The sequence below is a fragment of the Platichthys flesus genome, chromosome 12, assembly GCF_949316205.1.
Source record: "Platichthys flesus chromosome 12, fPlaFle2.1, whole genome shotgun sequence".
Lineage (NCBI taxonomy): Eukaryota > Metazoa > Chordata > Actinopteri > Pleuronectiformes > Pleuronectidae > Platichthys > Platichthys flesus.
Window position 1 is genome coordinate 16996086 of NC_084956.1, and position 23203 is coordinate 17019288.

General features: G+C 42.1%; 1 protein-coding gene across 1 annotated transcript in view; it reads right to left on the reverse strand.

Moving 5' to 3' along the window:
- Nucleotides 1-16509: 16509 nt before the first annotated feature.
- The window catches only part of plpp4 (phospholipid phosphatase 4), a 46926-nt gene continuing 40232 nt past the window's right edge, over nt 16510-23203 (reverse strand). The window contains exons 6-7 of the mRNA XM_062400409.1: nt 21520-21690; nt 16510-20113 (exon numbers count right to left, since the gene is read on the reverse strand). Of these exons, the coding sequence (XP_062256393.1) occupies nt 19905-20113; nt 21520-21690 (380 nt within the window). The 3' untranslated portion in view covers nt 16510-19904. The remainder of the gene's footprint in view (nt 20114-21519; nt 21691-23203) is intronic.

Genomic DNA, 23203 nt, shown 5'->3' on the forward strand with positions numbered 1-23203 from the left:
TCCCCAGTCCCCTGTAGTTTAACACGTTTACAGGATTTAGAACCAAGGTCAGCTCCCAGCGCCCCACCTGCAGAATCTGTTAAGGATTTTATTTTATTCCTCAAAGGCAACGTGGTCATATATAGTGGGCCCTACGTATTTATGGCATTCAGCTTGACAGACGTGTTGAACCAGAACAAAATGTGAACTTTGTCGTAGCCGTGATAAATAATGCAGGAGAGAGCACCTCCCCCTTTCTCACACCAAATGGATTTAGAAACCAACCTGTTGTATGATCATGGACCTGCACACATGTAGTGCAGGTCATGATTTATGCAGCCAAAGCTTTAAGAGAACCTGTGACACAACTATTCAGCATAAACTATAGATATGGTCAGTACAACTCTATTCTTTGGAGCGCTGTTTTCTTCACTTAACAACAGACAAAATGTCTTTTAATTCAAAGCAATGCAATGATCATTTGTTGGGTCTTAGGGAGTGGTTTTTATTATGGATGTGAGCCAAATCCCGGAAACTGAGCTAATATTGATCAATTGCCATTTTAACTCTTTTGTCAGTAGTACCAGCATTTACTCTAGGTAAAGGAGTAATCATGCACATTGATCCTGCTCATGAAATAATTTATCATAATTTCTTTGCTTAGAAGTGAGATCATTATTTTCTCCATTAGCTGGAGTTCTTCTGGATCCATTTTATTATTTTTAATCTGCTCATAAAACAAACTATTCTTTTTCTCAACTAATCTGTTACTCAGGAATTCGTAATCATTTTTAATTCAACTATTCGTTGCAGAATCAGAAACTTGTTCGTAGTTGTGTTTGCCTGACCATGCCTGCAGTTACTTATATACTCGGAAGTGTTCGTGCAACTCGCGTTCAAATGATAACACTCCTCTTTTGATTGGTGGATCAGGAACAAAACAGTACTTGATTTGTTTGTGTCAGTCCAGCCCCTAGCATTTCACCACTGAGGGAGCTTTCACTAACCAGTGATCTTTTTTGTCTGTAACTCTGGAGAGAGTCCGCGCCCCCCCCCCAGGGGGTCACTCCCCCCACTTTGAGAACCACTGCTCTATTCTTCTAAAAAGTTGACCCTATATTAAACATACGAACAGCAGAAGCACCCCCACCTGCCTGAAATGTCAAAACCAAACTCCCCAGAGAAACACCCTGACTGAAGTGAACTGGAATCTGAACTGGGAATCTTTTTGGTGTGATGCCACAATGGAAACCACAACACACCACACCACCCTGCTGCTCATCTTTAACTCAATAAAGAACTATTCAAACCATCATAGGATCAGGAATATGTACATGCCTACATCAACTTCTCCTTTTTGCAGATACTGAGGAAGAAGTCGTTGCTAGAGAATTGAACATTCAGAACACATCTTTCAGAAACTCTACCAACATCTCCATCATGAATCAAGGAGACGCTTGGTTGAACATTCCTCAGTATCACTAATACTCTCTTCCAGGCGCCCTGTTTGACTGTTCGGATTCTCACAGACGTAAACAACGTCAGCTTCTTACAAATTATAAATCGTAGCCAATATACAACCCATAAAAATCTGCCCAAACTCATACTTCAGGGGCAAACGTAGCAGGAGAAAGTTGTGAAACGGCTCACACCAGATGCTTTGAATGTAAAACCTACATCTATATTGAGTAGAGCTACAGTCATTGGTCACAGACTGAAGCCAGCTCGCTGTCACTCTTGATGGCCAACCTCACCCAGACCAGCTGCAGCCTCTCTCCTCAGCTGGGAGTCTCGTGGGCTTGGCAGGGCGGCAGCGCCAATGCCCATCAGCACTGAACATCATTCACACCATGCCCCAGATTCACACATCATCTCCACTTCAGAGGGCTGGCCGACTGCTTGTACTCCACTGTTTTTGTGTGTGTGTGTGTGTGTGTGTGTGTGTGTGTTTGTGCGAGAGTGTGTGTGAGTGTCTGTGCATAAAATTAACAAACCGACACCATTAGACACTTCATGAATATTTAAATTTCAACAAACCTGATACATTTCTAACACTTGAATAATCTATAGTTATAAAAATAGGATCGAGTCTTTTTTGGCGAGGGGAAGGAAATTCAATGTGTGAACTCCTGCTCATAGTGTTGCTGGTCACGTAACATTCATTCATTCCCTTGATGTTTATCCCATGACGCAAAATTAATAACACACGGGTGACTCAAGCTGTTTTTCAATTCAGGCGCTGCATCTTTCGGAGGGTACATTTGAAGAAAGTTTGCGTCACAGTGGCGTGACGAGGCAGTCCCGTCTCTAAGGAATTTTTCAAAGAAGTTATGATGCCAGCAAGCAATGAGAAGTCCAATATTTGGTTCACTTAAAAAAGGTATAAAACTACGGCCACGGCAATCAGGGCAGGACGAGCAAGTGTTTTTTCAAAGCTGCAGAGCTCTGCAAATCAGAGCATCTCATTTTGGTTCAGCCTTTGCAGTGTATGTTGCCCACGGAGGATGCATTCTCCATGGGCCACACAGCGTAGAGCGCTTTCTCTGAAGAATGCAGCCGATGAATTGAGCGGACAGTCAAAGACGCCAATTCTGAAACATAATTTTTATGACATCCCTCTACAATTTGGAGCAAATCCCAGAGTCTGTCCGCATAGATGTCATCTAACAGAGAAAACCATAAGCTGAGACCTACAGTACAGTACCTTCTTTCAAAGTGTCATATCATTTTCACATTTACATAAAGTACTGAAACACAAACCCCACCGGTCTCCTTAGCGGAAGAAAAGACTGTAACTTCTTTGACAAACTTTCCATCACAGGCTCCTCAGAGGAAAAAATACAGGATCCTTTTCATGTGAGATTCATCTGCTGGAACCAGGAAAAGGGACTGAAGGCCAATTAAATAGATACAAATGACTAAAAAGGGAAGACAGGAGACAGTTCAAATATTTATCCTGAGTGTTGATTCCCTTTGCTCGACACATCTCTCCACCTTTGTTCATTCTAAAATAGACTCCTCGGATGTTATCTTTGCTCTTTTCCCTCTTTAGCGGCTTTGTTTTTAAAGGCAACAACAAAGACAATTTATCTATAATTCATCGGTGAGATTCGTTATGAAATGTATAGGTCTCTCAATCCATCAGATATGTATCTTAACCAGTGAAAGAATGAGAGAGAGAGAGAGAGAGAGAGAGAGAGAAACAGCGCTTCAGGGAGCCTTGGGGCAGTGGAGCTATCGGGATGAAACCAGGTACTTTTGTTTCAGAGACAGATTTTTTTAAGAATGTTCTCGTGCCTCAGGCAAGATGAGGCTTTGCAGTAGTTTTCATAAAACACAAAAATATCATGAGGCTCCTTGTAGTCATGCGTGTGTGAGTACTATTTAATGCAAAGTTGATTCTACATCGGGATGTTATTAAGCCTCTCAACAGTTTCCCAAATATAATTAATTCATGCCTGCATTCCCCGGCTGCTTCTTATCCTCGAAGAAATTCATGTGAAAAACACAGTAACACTGACTTGTAAATGCCTCAATGCCAAATGACGCCTACGTGTTTTGGGCTAAGAAGTTGCAGCAACTATCATGATCCTGAGGTGGTGATCGGACCTGTTGGTTTAAGCAAGTGTTAGTTAACTAGTGTTAAGCGTGTTGGTTTATCCTTAATATGAGAAGAGCCGGACAGATCCAATTCAAGAGTTTATTGAGAGGCAATGAACAACATGGCCATGGACAATTATCAAAACCTAGGCTAAATAAGTTAGCAATAGGTAGTTAATAATGGCCCCGAACAGAAGGGGTTAGATATAATTATAACAGTGGAATTAATGTGATTGGTTATAAAAGATTGGAGGGGAGTCACCGCAAATCAATTTGGTTCTCCCTTATTGGTCCACAGCTGTAGTCCCCCGCCTCTTTTCAAGGAATCCACGAAGTGACAAGAAGCCGCTCTCCGTGACGCTCCTACTACTCTGATAGTTGCTAAGCAAAATGTTCTCTTCATGAAAGGCCTTGACACAGCTGATGCCATGTAGGCCATTGGCGAAAGGAATATGATGTTCCTGCTATTTTCAAACAATGTCCTGTTGATGTAAACAGTAGGATCCTTGAAACCAAAACAACTAAACAAAACAATGTCAACAAAATCACTCTGTCCGACCTCCATATTTTATCAGACAGCTGCTTGAAATATATGTGAATGAGTCTAAGGCAATAATGGTTTAATACCAAAAGTTAGAATTCAGAACAATTGTAAGATTCATTATTAACAATATGCAGCAAGGGTTATTTATAAATCATTTGTATAAAGGCCTTATATCTGGCTCAAACTGCTCATGCTTCTCCCCCCCTTTAGTTGCAAATAGTTTCAGTCAGACCCACATACCAGCTAGAATTTAAATTCCTAACACTAGCTAGGGGGTAATCCTAGAAAAAGTAGAAGAAGGGTTTGAAAAAGTGCATCGACACATCCCTCCCCCTCTCATCTGCACCTCCAATCCAATCCAGGCCCCTGTAGCTGGTCAGGATTATTACAGTCCTGCGTGGGCCACACACAACAACTTATTTTATCATACAACTGTAAGAGCAGCTGAAGAGCAACCAACCCAATTTAATAGAAACTAAAGCAGATTTTAGAGAAGAATGAATTTATACTATAATTAACAAACAAGTTAGTCATGCTAACTTCATCAGATTTCAGTGTATTTACTGCCCTACGATAAAGTAAGATATGTAACTTTGGCCGATAGGCGTCTCTCGATCAAAACAATAACACAAGACCTAGTTCGATGATGTTGTGAAGTAGAAGGCATCATGATCATGTCTTCACCACCATGGCCAATGGACATCATTCTGACATGACTCAGACACAAATCAAGTTCACAGATGAGTTAATGTTTTAAAGTTTTATTCACGTTGCGCAGCAGATAGTAAATAATAATTTATTGAGTGTTTTTGTCATATGTTGTTTGTTATAGCAGAGACCTGAAAAGCCAGAGGTATACAATTAAAGGTCCACCAAAATTTAACATCACTTGAAAATACTGGTGATTTCTCTGGGTTTAATGAAGAATTACCTTTAAGACATTTGGAGTATTGTGTTATTGTGGGCTGCTGTGGATGAAGGGGTAGAGCAGTTTACCTCCAACCAGAAGGTCAGCAGTTTGAATCCCAACCCTTGCGTCCCGTATCATCCTGAACCCTCCCCAAAATGGCCCCTAATAGATGTTTAAGGCACTAGTTGTAAGTTGCTTTGGATGAAAGCATCAGCCAGTTAACGTGTAATGTAAATAGTATCCTGACGCTTGTTGCATTGTGTATACCACATGTATCCTATTAGAGTTTTCACAGCATTTTGTGAAATACAGGATGATGCCCTGTGTTCAAGTGTGAATAAATAGAAGCAAGTAATGTTCAGTAATCAGACTAGGCTCTGTTACATGTAATCATGAATATGAATGGAATTTCATGCGAATTTCATGAATGAAAATATGTCTTCAATGTCAGACTAATAATAATCAGACTAATGATGTCTGTGTAATTATGGTCATTGCAATGAAGAGAACTCTCAACAGCTGTGTCCCACCTGATCCCAGTATAAATGATACACTAAGCTAGTCGCCTCCTGTCAATTGATATTAAGCTGCAGTATAATCGATGACTATTTACAGAAGAAGAATCCTCTACTGGCCGGGTACGTCTACACACACCCACGTTTACAACCTCTGCTTTTAATCCACCTGTGAACACGAGGCAATCGGGGGTATTGGCGCCTTGCTCAAGGGCACGTCATCCCTGGATTTCAAGGAGAGGGGAGGCACTGTTCCTGTAATCTCCCCATCCACCTTGTCTTCCTGCCAGATGGTCCAGCATAACAGCGACTAGGTGGACGAGCGAGCCCACTAACTCACCCAACCTTGATCCACGACCGTCGGGACTCTTTCAGCTTGATTCTGACATCCAGTCATTATATGATGATGCAACAAGCGACAGGAAGGGACAGCATCCATCAAATCGGCTGTGATTAAAGTTATGATTCATGACAAGACCTGCACAGGTAATTGGTAACACCATCTTGTTTGTTTGACTCAGAGTGACAGTGGAAAACACAGAGTCAGGACATTGTGACGCAAAGATTTGACCTGCGATGAGCTATTGTATCTGTTGAATCATTGATGTGTCTCTCTCCCTCTCTCTCTTTGACAAGCCGGTTATTCTTTACAGATTTATTTTCTCTTTCGTTTCACTCATGTGAAACTTATGTGTGATCATGCACAGAGACAAGCATGCGTTTTATCCACAGAATGGGCATGTCAGTAAATACATCGACACCCTGTGGTTTCTCTTGTTCCTCGAGTTGTTCATTCGGAACACATGAATTTCAAAGCGTTTGCAGCACAGCTTTTCCCAAACTTTTCTCTTTTTACTTTGCACTCTGACAGATAAATGGATTAATATTTGAAAACCTTAGATTGGGTTGTAAATCTTCTGTGAATATATAAGTTGATGTGTGACATAGCTAATTAACAAACCATGTGAGCGCCGTACCAGGTGAAATGCAGTCAAGTTCACCTGCTCTAACATCAACCTCAGAAAGGACAAACATTCTACAACATTGAAAACACACACTACTTTTTATTACATCGAAAAAAGCAGGTCTGTCATTTCATTCCCTGAAAGGGAGTTTTTATTACAATTTCTCCACTGAGCAGGTGGTGAACACAGGTGAATGCAGATCTAGCCTCAGCTGGTGTAATGAATTTAAAAGAGATAAATCCTGAAAACCAATTCTGCTATCTACAACGAGGATTTTGAATCCTCGTTGAATTTGAATTTAACATACAATATCTCCTCACAGTCATTATGGGGGCTAGAGATTGGATTGCCTGCATGGGCCTGTATTCCTCTTTAGCATTGCCAGTCAGCATCTCCATCCCTGCCTTGTGTGTTGAAAGCACTTGGTTATGATGAAATATTTATTTGTTCCACACTGGGCTTTCCTCCCGCTCACTTCAGCTCTTTTAATTCTCTGATGCGCACGGATTTACCGACACACACCAGTCAAGTGTACGCACAGAAGTCTATAAGCTTGTTTTGAGAGATTTCAAAATACCTGTCATGGCTAATAACTGTGAGAATATTTGCATGAACGCGCAGTAGACACTACAGACAGAGTCATCAGGAGGAAGAAACCTGCAGAGAGTTGACAGGTGGTGGGGGTTAGATGGGGGGAGATCGGGTTGAGGTTGGGGTTAAGATGAACTCTCCATCTTCCCTGTGGCTTTTCCCATCTACCTTCAGCTCACAGGTCTGCAGATGGCGGATAAGTCAGCAGTTCAGTCTCGAATAACTTTGACCCGTAACACAGATTTCAAGAAGCGTGGGAGAGTTAACTTGATCTATCTAAACATTTTAGAGAACTGTTCATTTTATCAGTGTCAGACTTGGCATGTGTGATTTTTAGGGCCCAAGGAAGCGCAGTTGAATTTGATGCGATTTGCTCACGTGTTGCATGTTAGTAAACTTTGGATAAAAAGGCGACCAGCATCGACGACTGGGACTCATCAATGGTGATCGTGACAACAGGAAAGACAACTGATTATATGGTTCGAGGTTCAGAGTACTGACTCGAGCTTCACTGAGTTTTAAATAAACAAGTGAACATGTCTTTGTGCTGCAGCGATGGAGCAGCCTCAGGGTTCTGTGGAGTTATGTGAATCCTGCTGTTGGTCTTTACTGGCGTCAGCTCAATTACTGCAGGTCACTTTTATAGTTGCAGAAAAAAAAGACTGCACCTACATTACCACAGGCCAAACAAACAGCCCATTCCAAACAGGCAGGTTCAGAACAGACACGGCACAAGTTATTAAAGAAAGAAGAAAAATCCTGTGTCAGCTCCTAAATCTGAATCAGCACTAAAACTGAAAGGGTTGTTCTGAAGTTTATCGTTTCATTCTTGCACAGAGTTTTGTGGAAATCAGTTCCAAAACTTTATTGTAATCTTTCTCAAAAACAAAAAAAGAAACACAGAGAAAAATGGACCGACTTTGGATGAAATATTACTTTTCTACTATAATTACATTACATTACATTATTACGTCATTTAGCTGACGCTTTTATCCAAAGCGACTTACATTTTTTTGAACACTCATCATTTTATGAGGGGCCATCTAGGGGTTCAGTATCTTGCCAAGGACACTTAGGCATGCAGATGGGATAGAGTGGGACTCGAACCGGCAACCTTCTTGTTGCAGAGCACCCGCTCTATCCCCTAGGCCACGCTCTCCCCTTAATAACAAGTTAAATGTCTTACAGCCTGTGAAGGACCACTAGCTGATGTGTCATTTTGAAATGCAGCTCCAACAATATATCTGCAGGCAAAATGAACATGACTTTTCATAAATTTGTGGAAATGCACAAAAAAACTCCCATTTTCAGTTTCAGCAACATTTTTGCTAATGAGGCCTCTGCACTCCAACGGCGGTTACAAGTTATCCACACCCTCTCTAATGAGTCCTCACACACATGGTCCATACTCCCCACCTGTAGATCGTCGGTTACCCCCCCCCCCCCACCCCCCACCCCCACTGGGCTCGTGCAAGTCTAACGTGCATCTGGCCAACTTCACTTCAGTCAACAGAAATCGAAGGTGTCTTCCCAACCTCCATTTAACTGTAATTCTACTTAAATAAAAAATGAATGAATGGATACAATTGGCTGTTGTATACATAACAAGTTCCAGATGATCAAATGAACAATTAAATTAATAAATAATACATTTTACAGCGATCAGCAAGATATGTGGATTTATTTCTATGAAGTTGTCAGCGTTTCCATCATCCTCGATTTTGATTCTCCTTCTGTAGCTCAAAATAATTAAGGCAAAAACAATTATTCTAGAATTTTGCAACATATAATTCATTTTGATGAACTACATGAAAACCAAGCTGTGCCCGTGTCAGCAGCCAATTGTCAGCCAACTGTCAGCCACCACAGAGCTGCTCTGCTCAGAGTCCCACCAGCCTCGGCCACTCCTCTGCTCCTCCTCTTCTGTAAAGTGCTGACAACTGGGTCAGCAGCTGTGAGCATAATGCAGCTCACCTGTGGCTGCCGGCCGTGGTGCAGAGCATATCATTTGGTTAATCCTTTCGCCCTCCACCAGAACGTGCCCCTGTGGCCTCGGCTGTGGGAGAGAAGTGTGTCTGTCGTTCTGACACTGTTGGTCCACTGCAGTATTTCAGCCAAAAGGAAATAAAATACGCTCCATTCCACTTCTTTTTTTAAAGTTCAGATGAGTTATGATTTTAATATAGGTCACCTGCCAGATGAAAGCATTCAACGCGCGAGGAAAAAACCCTCAGTGACCGTTCGTGAAACCTTTGGGAATTGCAAATTTCACACTTTGGGAAAGTTTTGTGAAAGGTTACAAGTGTGAGGCTTGAAAAGTTGAGCCGTGCTGACAGAGCGGAGTCGCTGTGTCCCCTCAGTGTGTCGCTCAGCTCAGCTCACACCTCAACCATCAATAACGGTCCTGAAGCGGCTGCAGCAAAGAGGACTTAACAAGGTCCTTCAGAGCGAGCCGGAGCTGGACCGATTCACCTGGGAATAGCAGCTCTGAACTTAAGAAGCTCTGGTTACATCGTGATTTTTCAAGGATTTCACCATAAAAATAACAAAACAACTTATGTAACCTCGTGTTAAAGTCTACAGAAAACAACACTGCCCTAAAAGTCATTTTTTTCAGTTTAATATTAAAAGTTGTTCTGTTTTTGCACAAGCACACACAAAGGCGTTGCTATGGAGCAAAGTCAGAAACAGAATACAGTAGGAGTGGGAGACCAGGGTAGACTGGAAAGTTACCATGTCAAAAAAAATACAAGATTTAAAGTGTACTTTTGAATCAATTAGGCAGAAAACAACAATGTCAAAGGCGCAATCGGAGATGCAAGGGTTGTATTTGTGAGTGGGAGTTGTGTAAGTTTGCGCTAAGCTCACACTGCAGCTGCCTTGTGGTGTGAAATAAATAAGTGAATAAATCAAATCAAATAGTTTCTGTGTTTTGGCGTCGACTCACTCGCTGGCCTTCATTACGGAGCAGCAGAACAGCAACTCTGACCTTCTGAGTGTGGGATCTGATTCTGACCATTACAAGATTCCAACTCATATTTCTCAGATGTTTGGATTCCTTCTTATGCAGAGCAGACGAGAACGCTCCCTTTTCACAGCAGCATTAGGAGTCAAGTTCACAAAGTTTTTCAAACTCCCTCTCATAATCATTTGACAGCGCTCCCTGGGGAAATAGCCTCGCGTTCTTCCACTCAAGTGTGTTTGTCTTTCGTCGACTCTTTGACTGTTCTGATGTCTGTGAGCGAGCCAAACTCGAGTGCAATCAGCACGGAGCATTTAAGAGACGAGAGCACGCGAGTGCCAATCACAACAGTTCCTCGAGGGGGGGGGGGGGGGTTACAAGTCAGTGTTGCACTTTTTTACAGAATTGTGGTTTGCATATTAATGAGGCAGACACAACAGAAATCACAGGAGCCGTGCGATATAGCACAGCACCCCGAGGAACAGGAGCATGAAAGGTACATCCACATCTGTCTGCTCGCTGCCACTGATCTATTATGAATGTCAGTTTCCATTTCAGCTCTTGTTCATGTTTGGTTTCATTGAAATTGTGTCGTGTGTGCTACTTTGCCGTACATATTTACAGTTTTCATACCAATGTAACATTTGAGTCTTTAACCCTGATGACATAATTTCAATGCACATTGGATTTTGAATGCTCTCGATAGAATCATAAATCAAATCCACAAATAGAGCTGCAGGCCTTTGCCGGGAATCAGCACAGTCAGAGGACAAACGATCAGAAGATAAATTTTCAAGAGATGGGATTTATTTCACCTAAAAGTAATAAACAAATACAAAGAAATTTTAAAATGAAGTAGTGAACTAGGAGGATAAAAAAGGTTGAGCAAATAATACTCTTAATTCAATTATTTGGAAATGAAAGGGCCAAACAAAATCAAGAAAATCCATTTCCACCCCATGCGGATGCAACATTTGGTCTTGTCCATGTTACTGGTCCTCTGTATCTTAACAGGCTCAACCCTCAGACACATCATTTAGCCAAACTAGAATGGAAACTGAATGAATTCAAAATGAATACAACTAATAAGTACAAAACAGCGTAAACTAAATGTGAGCTCCTCATTTAGACAACAGCGTAGAGACAGAAACGTAGCAATGAATACGATTAAACCAAAAATGACCGGTTGTGTCTGTGAACTAATGTGATGCAAATGAAACCTGTGTTACAGATGTGAGAGTGTGTGAAACCATGAACCTATATATAATCCACATAACAGGACGATGTGAACTTCATCATCTATTTGACCTATGTGGCTGTGGATTGGGGCAATCATAAGCAGCTAATCGATCTGAGAGAGAATTACGGAAAACACAAAAACACTTCTTGCCCAACAGCCACAGTTCAGAAAGTCATTACTGTGAATGATTTTTCCCCTTAACAAGATTTTTTTAACTGAGTTATTTGACTTGCTGGGAGCGAAGCAGTTTTCCGTTTTTTCCCGATATTGGTCAAAACGCCACATACCTTGTGTGCTTCATTAATTATGAGCCGATCTAATGACTCCATTATTTACCATCTCATTCGAAATCCAGATCCACATTCATTATTAAGAAATGTCCCAAACTAAAGACTCCAAATGATGGGCTGCAGTCGGAGAGAAAAAGTTGTTTATTATTTAAAGCTTGTGTTGTATCAACCAATATCTCAACATAGCTACATTATGACTAACTCTCCAATAGAGGAAAAACTAAAGTTACCCCGGGTAACTCTTGTATGTTTGGCCTTCACCGAGCAGAATGATGTATTTTCAGAGTTTGACACTGAAAGGCAGTTTTCAGATTCTTCAGCTGAGGGTGAAAGAGTTCATCTGTGCTCACCTGAAATCTGCAGTGTTACCTGGATTTGTAGCCAAGAAGGGACACAGGTGTGAAACTAGAATTGTGCTGGGCATAAATAATCAATTCCTTTGTTTCAAATGATTTGAATGGAGGAGGTTCAGTCATTAAAGGGTTAATCACCTTTTTTAAGAAAAAAAAAATAGTAAACAGAAATTATTTTTATATTTCTTCAGACATGTCTGGAGGAGACCTTAGTTTTTTCCAGTCTAGTGTGTTTTCATATATTAAAGAGAATCTTCCACGTATACCTGTTGAGCTGCAGACTAAATTAAATGACTGTTCTTTGATGATGGTGTCGTATATTCAGCTCTAACATGGTCATATACCATGAAGGCATGCTACCATTTTGAGTTACTTGTTTCTGATGTTTTCAGGCTTTGTAAGTGTTATTCCATGTGTTAGGGTCCTTTGGTCCCCTCTTTGGAATGATCTTTGACCTATCGTACAGTATCTGGCCTGCTAAGGGAGGAGCAAAGATCTAGCGGTTGACTTCAACTTAAAGTTACTAAAAACATGTCCAAATTTAGGCATAGACCCTATGTGCTACGTCATTTGATCTATAGCTTTGTTTGCAACACCTCCTCTTTAAAAGGTCTTGCCTGGCAGAATGCGATCTAGATTTTCACTATCTGGCCTTTGTGATTTCTCCGGGCATACCATGGAGCCCGTCTGACCTGTGAAACTTCTGTGTAATAAATTCTGTTATGCTGCAAGTTCTGGGTCCGCGTCTCCTCTCTTCAAACACCGACTTCGACAAGACACTGCGGCTTGAAAGATACGACAATGTTTTTTTACTACCACATTTATAAAAAAAAAAATCGACCTTTATGGTATTGAACATGTCTCATAAAGCCACATAGTGTTTCAAACTGCCTTGGTCCTTTCAGGGTTAGAGTCGACCATTTGGAACGTCTCTTTGCCGTGACATTTTAATATATTTGGAAAGGTTGACACCCTGTGATAAAGGCGGGAGTCGCTCTGCCACCGGCGACTGCTTGTGGGAAGAGAACACAGCTCGAGTGGGAATGCTGAATAATCTGCGTTCTTTTGAAATCCAGGCTGACACCAACTTGGTATATCGCATGTGTGTGTGTTTATAATGTCTGTGTGTGTGGGGGAGAGTGACAACGTTGGCATGTTTTAGCTCCGCCTCCAAGGTTTCTATAGGTATTTTTTTTGAATTTCCAGGAAAAGACACTTAAGTTGCTCTTCAATTCGTCTGTGGACACCTTTGTTCTGCCAATGGTTCTGATTTTCACCTTGTCAACACGTACATTAACCAAATGAACATTTTTTTAATTAAATCCAGCTGCTGCTATCAGCATATCTTCAAAGTATGTTCCAGTCCAGGGCCTTTCTAATGCCATCTGATAAAAAAGTCCCATTAGAGAGAAACCCTATAGTTTGACATTCATTAATTGTTTAGTATCTTGCATCAGCATCAACAAAACCTAATTGCCATGTTAACGATCCCTGTTCCTTCATGATGTGGACCAACCACAGGTTTGTGAAAACCCTGAGCAGGATGATGGAGGGCTGACATGCTCAGCGTCTTGAAGGGCACTGCAATGTTAAGTGATATTAGGTGCCAGCTGACTGTTGATGCATTGGATCCAGGTGGATTTCACTGGGATGATGGCAGCGCTCATCCAGGGGAGCAGAATTGCCCTTCACAGGAGAACAATACGGATGTTTAGGGGGATGACAGACTTGCCTTTGACTGAGCGCTCTAATCATTCACACACATACCTCGCTTCCATTTCACCTCCTAAGGTAAATTGTATTTTGTCCGATCATTTACCTCAGGGGCATACATGATATCACAGCACGTGTTTTTCTTGTGAGCTTTCGAAGGGATCGTTGCTGAGGAGCATCCGTGGCTGGAGATGAGTAATTGCTGCTGTGTGGGTGTTCTGCTGTTGTGTGAAACTACAAAGTGTGCCATGGAAATATAACGTTTTACACTGTCAACTCCAAATAATGTATGTGATATTTCCCTCGCGGGACAATTGACAATCATTAACTCTAAAGATGCTCACAATGAGGTCATGTGTTTTCCTGCCTATGAATGATGTCACCTCTAACAGTTCAGATGTTTGGAGTGTGTGAGGGGGAGCCAGGCTCCTTCGGGCCTTACACCAGGCTCTCTGCAGCTCTCCTGGCTCTGATTGGACGGTTTTCACCAGACATCATGCATCAATCGCACATTGTCTATCAGCAGAGTGAATATTTGAAAGCGTTCCCTCCATTCCTTTTGCCCTCGCCCTCCTTCAGGCCTATAGCACTTTGCAAATACCATCAAACTTTAACAAGTTTTGAAAATAGACACATAGCGACGGCTTACCGATGCCCTGAAGAGGGAACAACATCTGTGAACAGCCACCTTATTGATCTTATTCCTCTGACTTATTCAGAGGAAGACGTTTTTATGAGGAACAAGGCCATGTGTGTTGAAAGCCTTCAGGGATTCCTTGTGGGAGCCACTCAAAATGACTTTTCGAATTACTGATGTTATTTGAAAGTAATATATTTGGTATGCAAGCTGGTATACTGTCGCAGTTGTTCAGTCAGAGGCAGAAATCACATTGTCAGGAAGCCCAGGCAGTGGCGGATCTAGGATTTGTCTCTATCAGGGGCCGTGAAGGGGCCACAGTTTACACATGTCCATGCACGACACATGATTCAGGAAGAGCAAAAGCTCTAAAGCTTTGAGACAAGTTACACATCATTTCATATATGTAATCAAAGGGTTTTCACATTGTGTTCTTCAATAAACCTTAGAAAAGAAAAAGACAAATCTTAACAAATTGTCATATATTTTGTTATTAATGTAAGTTAATTTCAAGACTACTGACTGGACAGGTGCACTTCAGGGGCCATCAGAATTCAGCTGCGGCCAGTGCCCCACCGGTCCCGCCCCTGGATCCACCCCTGCCAGGTAGTAAGAGTGTACCAGTACCAAAGCTGAGTCCATGCTGCAGTGGCTCAAATCCCAGCCGAGCCATGTGATCCTCTGCTCATCACTCTGCTCATCACTCTGCTGTCTCTGTGTAATAAAGCAGAAAAGCTGATAATACATTCAAAACAAAACACCAATCTGATTGCACGCTCGATGCACTGACAAAGAGCAGAAGAAATAATCTCGGATTATATCGTGTCGTGCCCGACAAAGAACTATGTGAGTCAAAACAGATTTGAATTCAATGACTTTCTCCTTTTTTTAATATATAGAATATCAAACCGTTGTTTTATTGAGCTGCAAAGTTATTGAATGGGGTTCTCAAAATTCCTTTAAGCTACTGCGTGCAATGCATTAAATTAAATGCAGCAGGACTTTTGCAGACACTAGATATAAAACAAACAGATCTTACATCGCAGAAGGTAACGTTACCTGGCACCTCGCCTCCTCTGGCCGCCTCCATCTCTATGTCATAAGTACTACTTTATATCTGTTCATGCCTGGTGATCAAAATACTCCAAAGCTTTAAAGCACATAACCAAAGACTCCTAGAAACAGGGCGGGGGTTGTGTTTTAGTTTGGAAGAGCAGAAAAAGTAACGGTTCCAACTCGTTGACCCAGAGAACTCCCTGCTCTTACTTCTGCATTGCTGCGTCTTACTCATTGTATTTTGGGCAACTAAGAGAATCGGCTTCCTGCTTTCAGCACCCGGTACCTGACTGGTGATTTGAGATTTCAGGTGTTTTAGTATTTAATAGAGATATTTGCTGATACGAAGCAAAAATTCAGGCAGATTGTTATGAAACTGGATTTAAAAAAGTCAAACTCTGTATAAGTGTGGATGTAGCCTCAGACTAATCCAGGGTCCAGGTCCTGAGCTGCCTGTATCTGTGGCAGACATCTTTCCCGGACCAAACCATACGACCTGACAGAGTCAAATGATTTAACCCTTGAGAGAAGCGTGAAAAAGACGAGCGCTCACTCTGCAGCTACTTCTGGGAGCCTAATTATCCAAAGAGAATCGCATAACTTTGGTGATCGCCTGGATTTTAGATTATAAATTTAATTTTAATTGGCTCCCTCACATCAGTCGGACCCTCTTCATCCCCTCATGCCCCGCGCTCTTCCTCGGCTGCTCTTCTTTCTGTCCCCACATTTAAACTCAGCACTATGAGCCTTAAGCTGCTCTGCACCACGACTCTGGAACTCTGCCGCCTCACATCAGACTCTATGGTACTGATCAAAACTTATCTGATGAGATCAATCCAACATACACAACATCTCATCTATTCCTCACTAATAAGATTTTAACTTTTGGTTTGACCTATAGTCACTTCTCACATATGTATTGTTAGGTGTCTGTGCCTCCTGATCTGATAACAGTATTTGGTTTTACTTTTATTACTCATCTGTTATTTATGATATATTGTCATATATATTGGCTTCATAATTGTCAAGTTTTTTTTTTACACTCATTTACTCTCTATACTTTAGAAAGGTTCCAGCGGCCTGGTTGAATCCTACTCATATGAAAAGCATCAGGCAGTCTTACGCATACATATGTTTATTGGAAACTCCCTAAACAAGAGTGTAACACAACTAATGCAAGAAAAGTCACAACACACACTTAGAACACAGTTGCATTCACACACACAAACACACACACACACACACACACACACACACACACACACACACACACACACACACCCATACACACACAGCAGTCTGTCAGCAGGACCTTTGAAGTATAAATTCACTGAAAATGAACTCATGCAACTCATTCCAATGTCTGCCGCTGCACAATGTGAGACTGTCCGTTTGTATATAATAAATGCTAATGTTGCAACACCAAGGATGTGATGACAGGGTGGAGTGTCTCCACACGAACATCCTCAGACCGTGACTTGTCTCGATGTGTTGGATGCATGAGAAGCAGTTCAGAGTTCCTGTAGCAACAACAAATGCAGACTCCAGCGGTCACACTTTGACAAGATACATTAGGCTCCTTTGTTTTCTTCACGGACGTATTTCACACAGCTGCAGTCTTTTATTGTACATAAAGTATAGAAACAGCAAAACACAGCTCAAAGAGTTCTCAAGGCAAGACATGCGTATTCATAGAAAACACACTCTTCTCACAAATGGAACCGGCATGCCATGAAAAGAGATTCATAAGTCTTTCACGCTTTTTTTTCTTCAGACACCTGGAGTTTCATCATTCTATAATATTTTTTTCTTACTTTTATCCCATCAGTCTCTGGGATGGTGAAATGGTTGGAAATAATTCACAAGCAGTGGTGTCCTTTATACAGCATTGTATTAGGGCTAGGTTGAGGGGATAAATCTGAGATTACCGTTATAATATAACTTTATTCTCATAAAATTCCACCTTTTTCCTCGTAATATTATAACTTTATTCTCATACAATAATTTTTCTTTGCCGTAATATCTCTTTATCTTTTTTATCCTACAATTGCGTGAAATTCCAACCTTTTAAGGTAAATGTATTACAAATTCATATCTTTCATCATGTAATATTACAACATATTTCTTGAAAAATTGCTACTTCTTTTCCAACAATTCCAATTTATTCCTTATCTCAGTATTTTTTATTCAACATGGCCGTACTACTTATAGTACCTCTGAACATTTGGTTCAAAAAACTAAAAACAAAACAGAATTATGTTTAATATATATATATATATATTTTGTTTAGGTAGAAAACTTTTATTTCAAATGTACTCTTCCACCATTCGAAAAAAAGTAACGCCTACTGCTACAAAAGTATCTATAGCACCAAAGCCAAAATACTCTTACAGACACAATTTCTGAACAATACTTTTTTTTTTTTTTTACCAATATACATAACATCTACTAGGAGAGAACTAATGACAAGGTACAGACATCAGGCTGCCAAGTCAGGCGAATGCAGCTCTATAGAACATAACGCGTCTCTGTCACAATCCATTCATCCAAGAATCTGACTCGAGCGGTCAGAACCTCTCCGTCACTGGTATCCAGGGCTGGCTGACAGACTCTGCAGCAGCTCCCAGTCAGTTTCCTCTCTGGACTCCTCAGTGTCTTCGAGTCCAGAGTCTGACGAGCAGAGTCGAGCGCCTCCCCCCTTGTAAAGTTTCATTCCATATTGCATTGGTGTACTGCAAACAACCCCACACTCACACACACATACAATTTTAAGAACGTGCCACTGGGTTGCATCAGTGATAGAGGCCTTATTGATTTCAGTAAATGATGTTTAAAGGAATTTTGTTCGCAGTGAATGTCGTGGTTGCGTTTCCCTGTGCCGCGAGCACAGGAAGCAAACTGCAGCTGAAGGTACAAGTCTCCACTGATGCTTTTTACACAAACATGTAAAAAGTCTAGATTAGACTCAAACATCCATTTAATGTTTTGATGCTGTTTTTTACCCCCTTTTCCACTTTTATGTGCAAATCCGAACAACCTTTGCCTTCCTATGTAGCTTGGTAGGGTTAGAGATAAGATGACCAGGCACCTTCCCATTAATGTCACAGCAATGGCAAAACAGACACAGTAACTAAGGCAACAAAATTATGTGTCATTTCGAACAAAACTTGTGAGAGGCTACAAATTGCTTTAGTGATGATAGGGAACCAGTAATGCTTCATGTTTGATAAAAATAAAACATCAGAGGGTGCATACGATCGAGCTGAAAGAAAAAAAAGCTACAAATCTTTGGTGCTTGCTTCGTTTCAGCACAGTGTCCGTAAATGAAGGCTTGAAATATTCCTAAACACCAGAACATTAATGGATGACTAATACATCAAACGCGCTGTCCGGGCTCTGGCCTGTCATCTGCTGAATGTGAGATTGGCCATTTATGGGACCGCATTGGGCTGAGAGCCATTTGCAATGCTTGGGCAGTCCGTGGGGCATCTCATATAGTCCTCATGTCCTCATAAGCCGCGGTGGCCGACCTCCCTTAATGAGGATTAATGCAGGATCAGATTGGAGTTTGTGCCTGTCCAGACACACTTCCGCCATGCCATTCCCACCTGCCACTTATTGATTGCACTCATTGAGGAACAATTTGGCTCCACACCCATGGGCAACCCCAGGGAACACGTGGAAAACTCAGGGCTCGTGAAGAAATAAAATTGGATTGGTGGGTCCAGGATTGCACAGGAAAGCTAAATGGAAGGTTTAAAAACGGAGTAAGGTAGATTAGTCATTTTAGAAGGGTTTGGAAACGCAGACCAGCGCTCATTTCCTATAATATATTTGTCTAATATCTTTAATTATGTTACTATGATCAACTGCAAATGAAAAGATATGAATCTAGTTCCCCATGTCCTTACATTGGTTCCCTCTGAAAATACAGGGTGTGAAAGTCAAACTGAAACACTCAAAATGTCGCTGAATTGCTCTCGGATTCTATAATTTGTTTCCAACTGTGCCATCAAACACACAATATCTAATTAGTTTAATTACAGTGGTTTGATTTCATGGTTTGATTGCTGTGACATTTTAATGGGATTTCTTGGGTTACCCCCAACTTGCCGTCCCAGTCCTTAAATAGCAAAACATTGAATGTGCTCCGGCTTAAAAACGAGCTGCCAGCCACATCTCTTATTAGGCGAAGACTTCCAGCAAAGACTGGCTTTATTTTCATCTTCCCTCACAGCCATTAGCAAAACCGCTTTCTTCAGGCTTTCAACATGCTTTTCTCTCTTCCCTCTCAGTGGTGATGTCCCATATTCGTAGGCTCCTCTCATACATCCCATCTAAATATAGACTCTCATGGCTGCTGAGCAAGAGCCCGATTTTAAAAGAATAAACACGAAAAGAATGTGTGTCACCGGAGTGTGACTGTACGAAGATGTAGGTGTTAATGTCCACTTGAATGTGTACGAGAGCCAGCCAGTCACTAGGGATGGGGGGGTGGGCTTTCCGGCTTCGTGAGGGGGTTGGGGGTTGTCTCGGTGGTGGGCACTAGTCATACTGGACCTTCAGTCAGGCCCTCCAGGGGGAGGGTGGTGGCATTGTCAGTGGGCTGCAGGTCGTCCGGTGGGTGCGAGGGCACGTGGGCGGCGTTGGCCAGAGTGGCGTAAGGCAGGTGGCAGTCCATGTGCAGGAAGGGTGGGTAGTGCTGGCGGTAGCAGATGTACGCAAACAGCAACCCGATCACTCCTCCGACAAAGGCGTCTGCAAAAGCCACAAAAACACCTTTATTTTAAGGTCTGCATCCACATTTAATTTGAGCATATGTGGAGGCAACACCTGCGCTGAGAATGAACACAATTAATTAGACAAATTACTTAATTTGTTCTATAGCTTTTCAGTGAGCAATCCATCATGCCTGGTTAGTTTAGTGGTCGACAGCAAACTAAATGGTGCGATGATGAATCTGTTCGACTGAGCACTTGCCTCTTGGACATGCTGTGTCTGTCACTTTGTCATATATACCCAACACTTTTGTATTATACCTCCCTATAAGCTGTGATACATTGCATACTATCACACTGCCAGGCTGATTGTAAAGCCTATATTGCTCCGTATAGATCAAAATGACATGGCCAGCTGGTGGCTGGAGCAGCTGAAATAGAGGCTTTCATGATATCAAAATTACATTTTCCATAGGCCTCCCTTTTATTGTCTCTCTATTGGAGGGAAATGAAATATAGTATATCATCGATTGTTCCTCCGCGGAGAACTTTACAATGGATGAGCCTGCCCTTTGAATGTTTCATCGACCCCTGTCTGCTGAATGTAATAGAATATGATTTGATGCAATGCAATGGTTTGGTGGCCTAATTGAGACGTTGATTTGAAGTTCAGGTTTGTGTTTACATTCAGTGCAGATTGAGGCCTCTCAAGTGCATTGGAACTGATCCCCCGGCAAACCTGTGAGAGGCAGCAGAACAAATATGTGCAGAGTTAAGAAATACTAAGAAGACTCTGAAAGTGGACCGCTCGCCTGCGACTCCAACCTGCGTTGTGCTTTTGATGATTTGTCGTTAAAAGACAAAGTTTTGTAGCTGCCCGGCTCACAAGCCGCATATTGCTCTCTGAAACTAATTAACACCATATGACAGAGCTGTCGCACCACATATTCTCTCCCACACACCACCCACATGTGCTTACCTCATTCCCTCCCAGTCTCCCTCCAGTTCTTCCACAACAGATATGAAAGCTTGTAATTGTCCCTTTCTCTCAGGCTGCGGAATTAAATGCCACCTCACCGTTATCTGAGGCAGTTTTCAGGAAATCAAAAACTGTCATTATGCTAAGACTGGCAGTCTTATCGAATGCAATGTTCAGTCTGTTGGGCCAATAAGCACGAGACTGAGCCTGATTTTTCTCTACATTGTTTTGGGGTCCTCCCTGAATTCATCAGCCGGGCGGATTAAGTTTAAGATATGTGTGATTGAAGTAGCTGTTTAAAATAAGGCATCACAAGGAGTTTGCTTTGTAAATGATCTATATAATAATTATAAAACTGCCTTAAGCCACGTGTGATTAAAATAAGCTGCACAAAGATATAAAACTGTGTACGTTAAGAACATGCAGCATTCATCTGATTCTTATTCAGAAGGAGTTGTCAGGCAGACCTTGCCAGTGGTGTTTGTAGTCACAAGTCCGGGACAGTGCAATCATCATGGCGCTGTAGAGGGGCAGCACCATGGCACAGAGACGCCAGCTACGCCCTCGACCCTGATCCGTGAAACACTGCAGTTTCCCCGCCAGATAGAAGGAGGTGAAGCCAAGACCAGAGAAAGCAACTGACGGACAAAGAAAGGGAGAAAGAGAGAGAAGACAAGAGGGTGATAATTCAACAATATATTAAGCATTCACTTTATAAACCCTCCCCATGTCTGTGACCAATCCTGTTGTTCATCGGCGAAGACATAAACCGCAAAGGGTCTGTCTTGTAAAAGTCAATCACCCCGTGTGGCCGTCAAGTTTGCGACGGGGTGAAATCAACAATGGAAAGGACAACTATATCTTCATTAGAGAGCATTTCACAGAGAAAAAACATAACGAAGCAGGCAGATGGGAGTTTTGCAGCGTGGCCAGCCACTCGCAGGTGAGCTCACTGAGCGATGGAACTTCAGTCTGTCAGGCAAAAGTCTCCAAACCAAATTCAGAGTGTGCGACAGGTGCCTGAGAGCAGGCGGAGACGAACAGACACATCCACACACAGACAAAGCACAACCCACACACTGAAGGAGACTTGTTTAGCAAGTGTGTACGTGGCAGCACTGAGCATCCCTGAGCCAACACGCAGGACTAAATTAAGTTCCATGGGAAATCAATGCCTTATAAAGATAAGACTGGACTGAAGTTGATACATAGTTATAGGTATTCTTTAAAAAGGCCCAACAATGGCGAGACAGCCTGAGGGCAGGGTGAACACTACGGCCCAGACCGAGGAACAGTCGTGAGCGAGCTGCTGTCCGAGCTGTGCTGAAGGGGGTCCTGGCTGATGGTCGTTAGTGTAAGAGAAACAGCGGCTGTCCAACTGTGTGTATTAAACGTTGTGTGATGGAGCCATAAAAGATGGTGCTGAGACGGGGGTCATTAGTTTACCGCAGCAGTGGACCTCACAGCCCCCTTCAGCACCCATCACCTGCCCATTTGTCACTCAACCCACGAGTTTGCCGAGAGTACTTAGGGTTGTATGATACGTGTGTAGCCTGCAGATTGAGACGGAGGACGGTGGAGAGACAAACGTCCTGCTGTCTCAGAGCTTGTTCTGATGTCAGGGAGCAACAGATGACTCAATTAACACCTGTACATTTCCCATTAGGCACTTTACATCAATGTATGGGGCGGCTGGGATCGGCTAACATTAGATTTTTATTTGAAAAGATATATTTATACAGTGCCGTAAATAACTAACACAAGTTTGCATCATGGCATTTATATAATAAAATGTTCTTCTACTCCGACTTTCCTTAATTTTGTGTGTCGGTATTCTATAATGGTATGTGTAGTGATCTGTATGGTTTTTGCTGTTGCTAGTGTCACTCTTAGGGGTTTTGGGGTCAGCATCCACAGCCACACACCATCCCAGACCTATAGCCGATAAATCATTGCGAATTTTCAGATTTTGACAGATTTTGACCATCGCAGGTTTTCTACCCATTGCAGCGCTGGTTTAGCGGCCGAGGGAGCTCACAGACCAGTTGCTTGCGTTTTAAACTGCAAGCAGATCAAAACTGTAACTTGTGTCAAAAGCAGCAAAAAAAAAACTGACAGGTCAAGCTAGAGTTCTCTTCTGTCACTGAACAA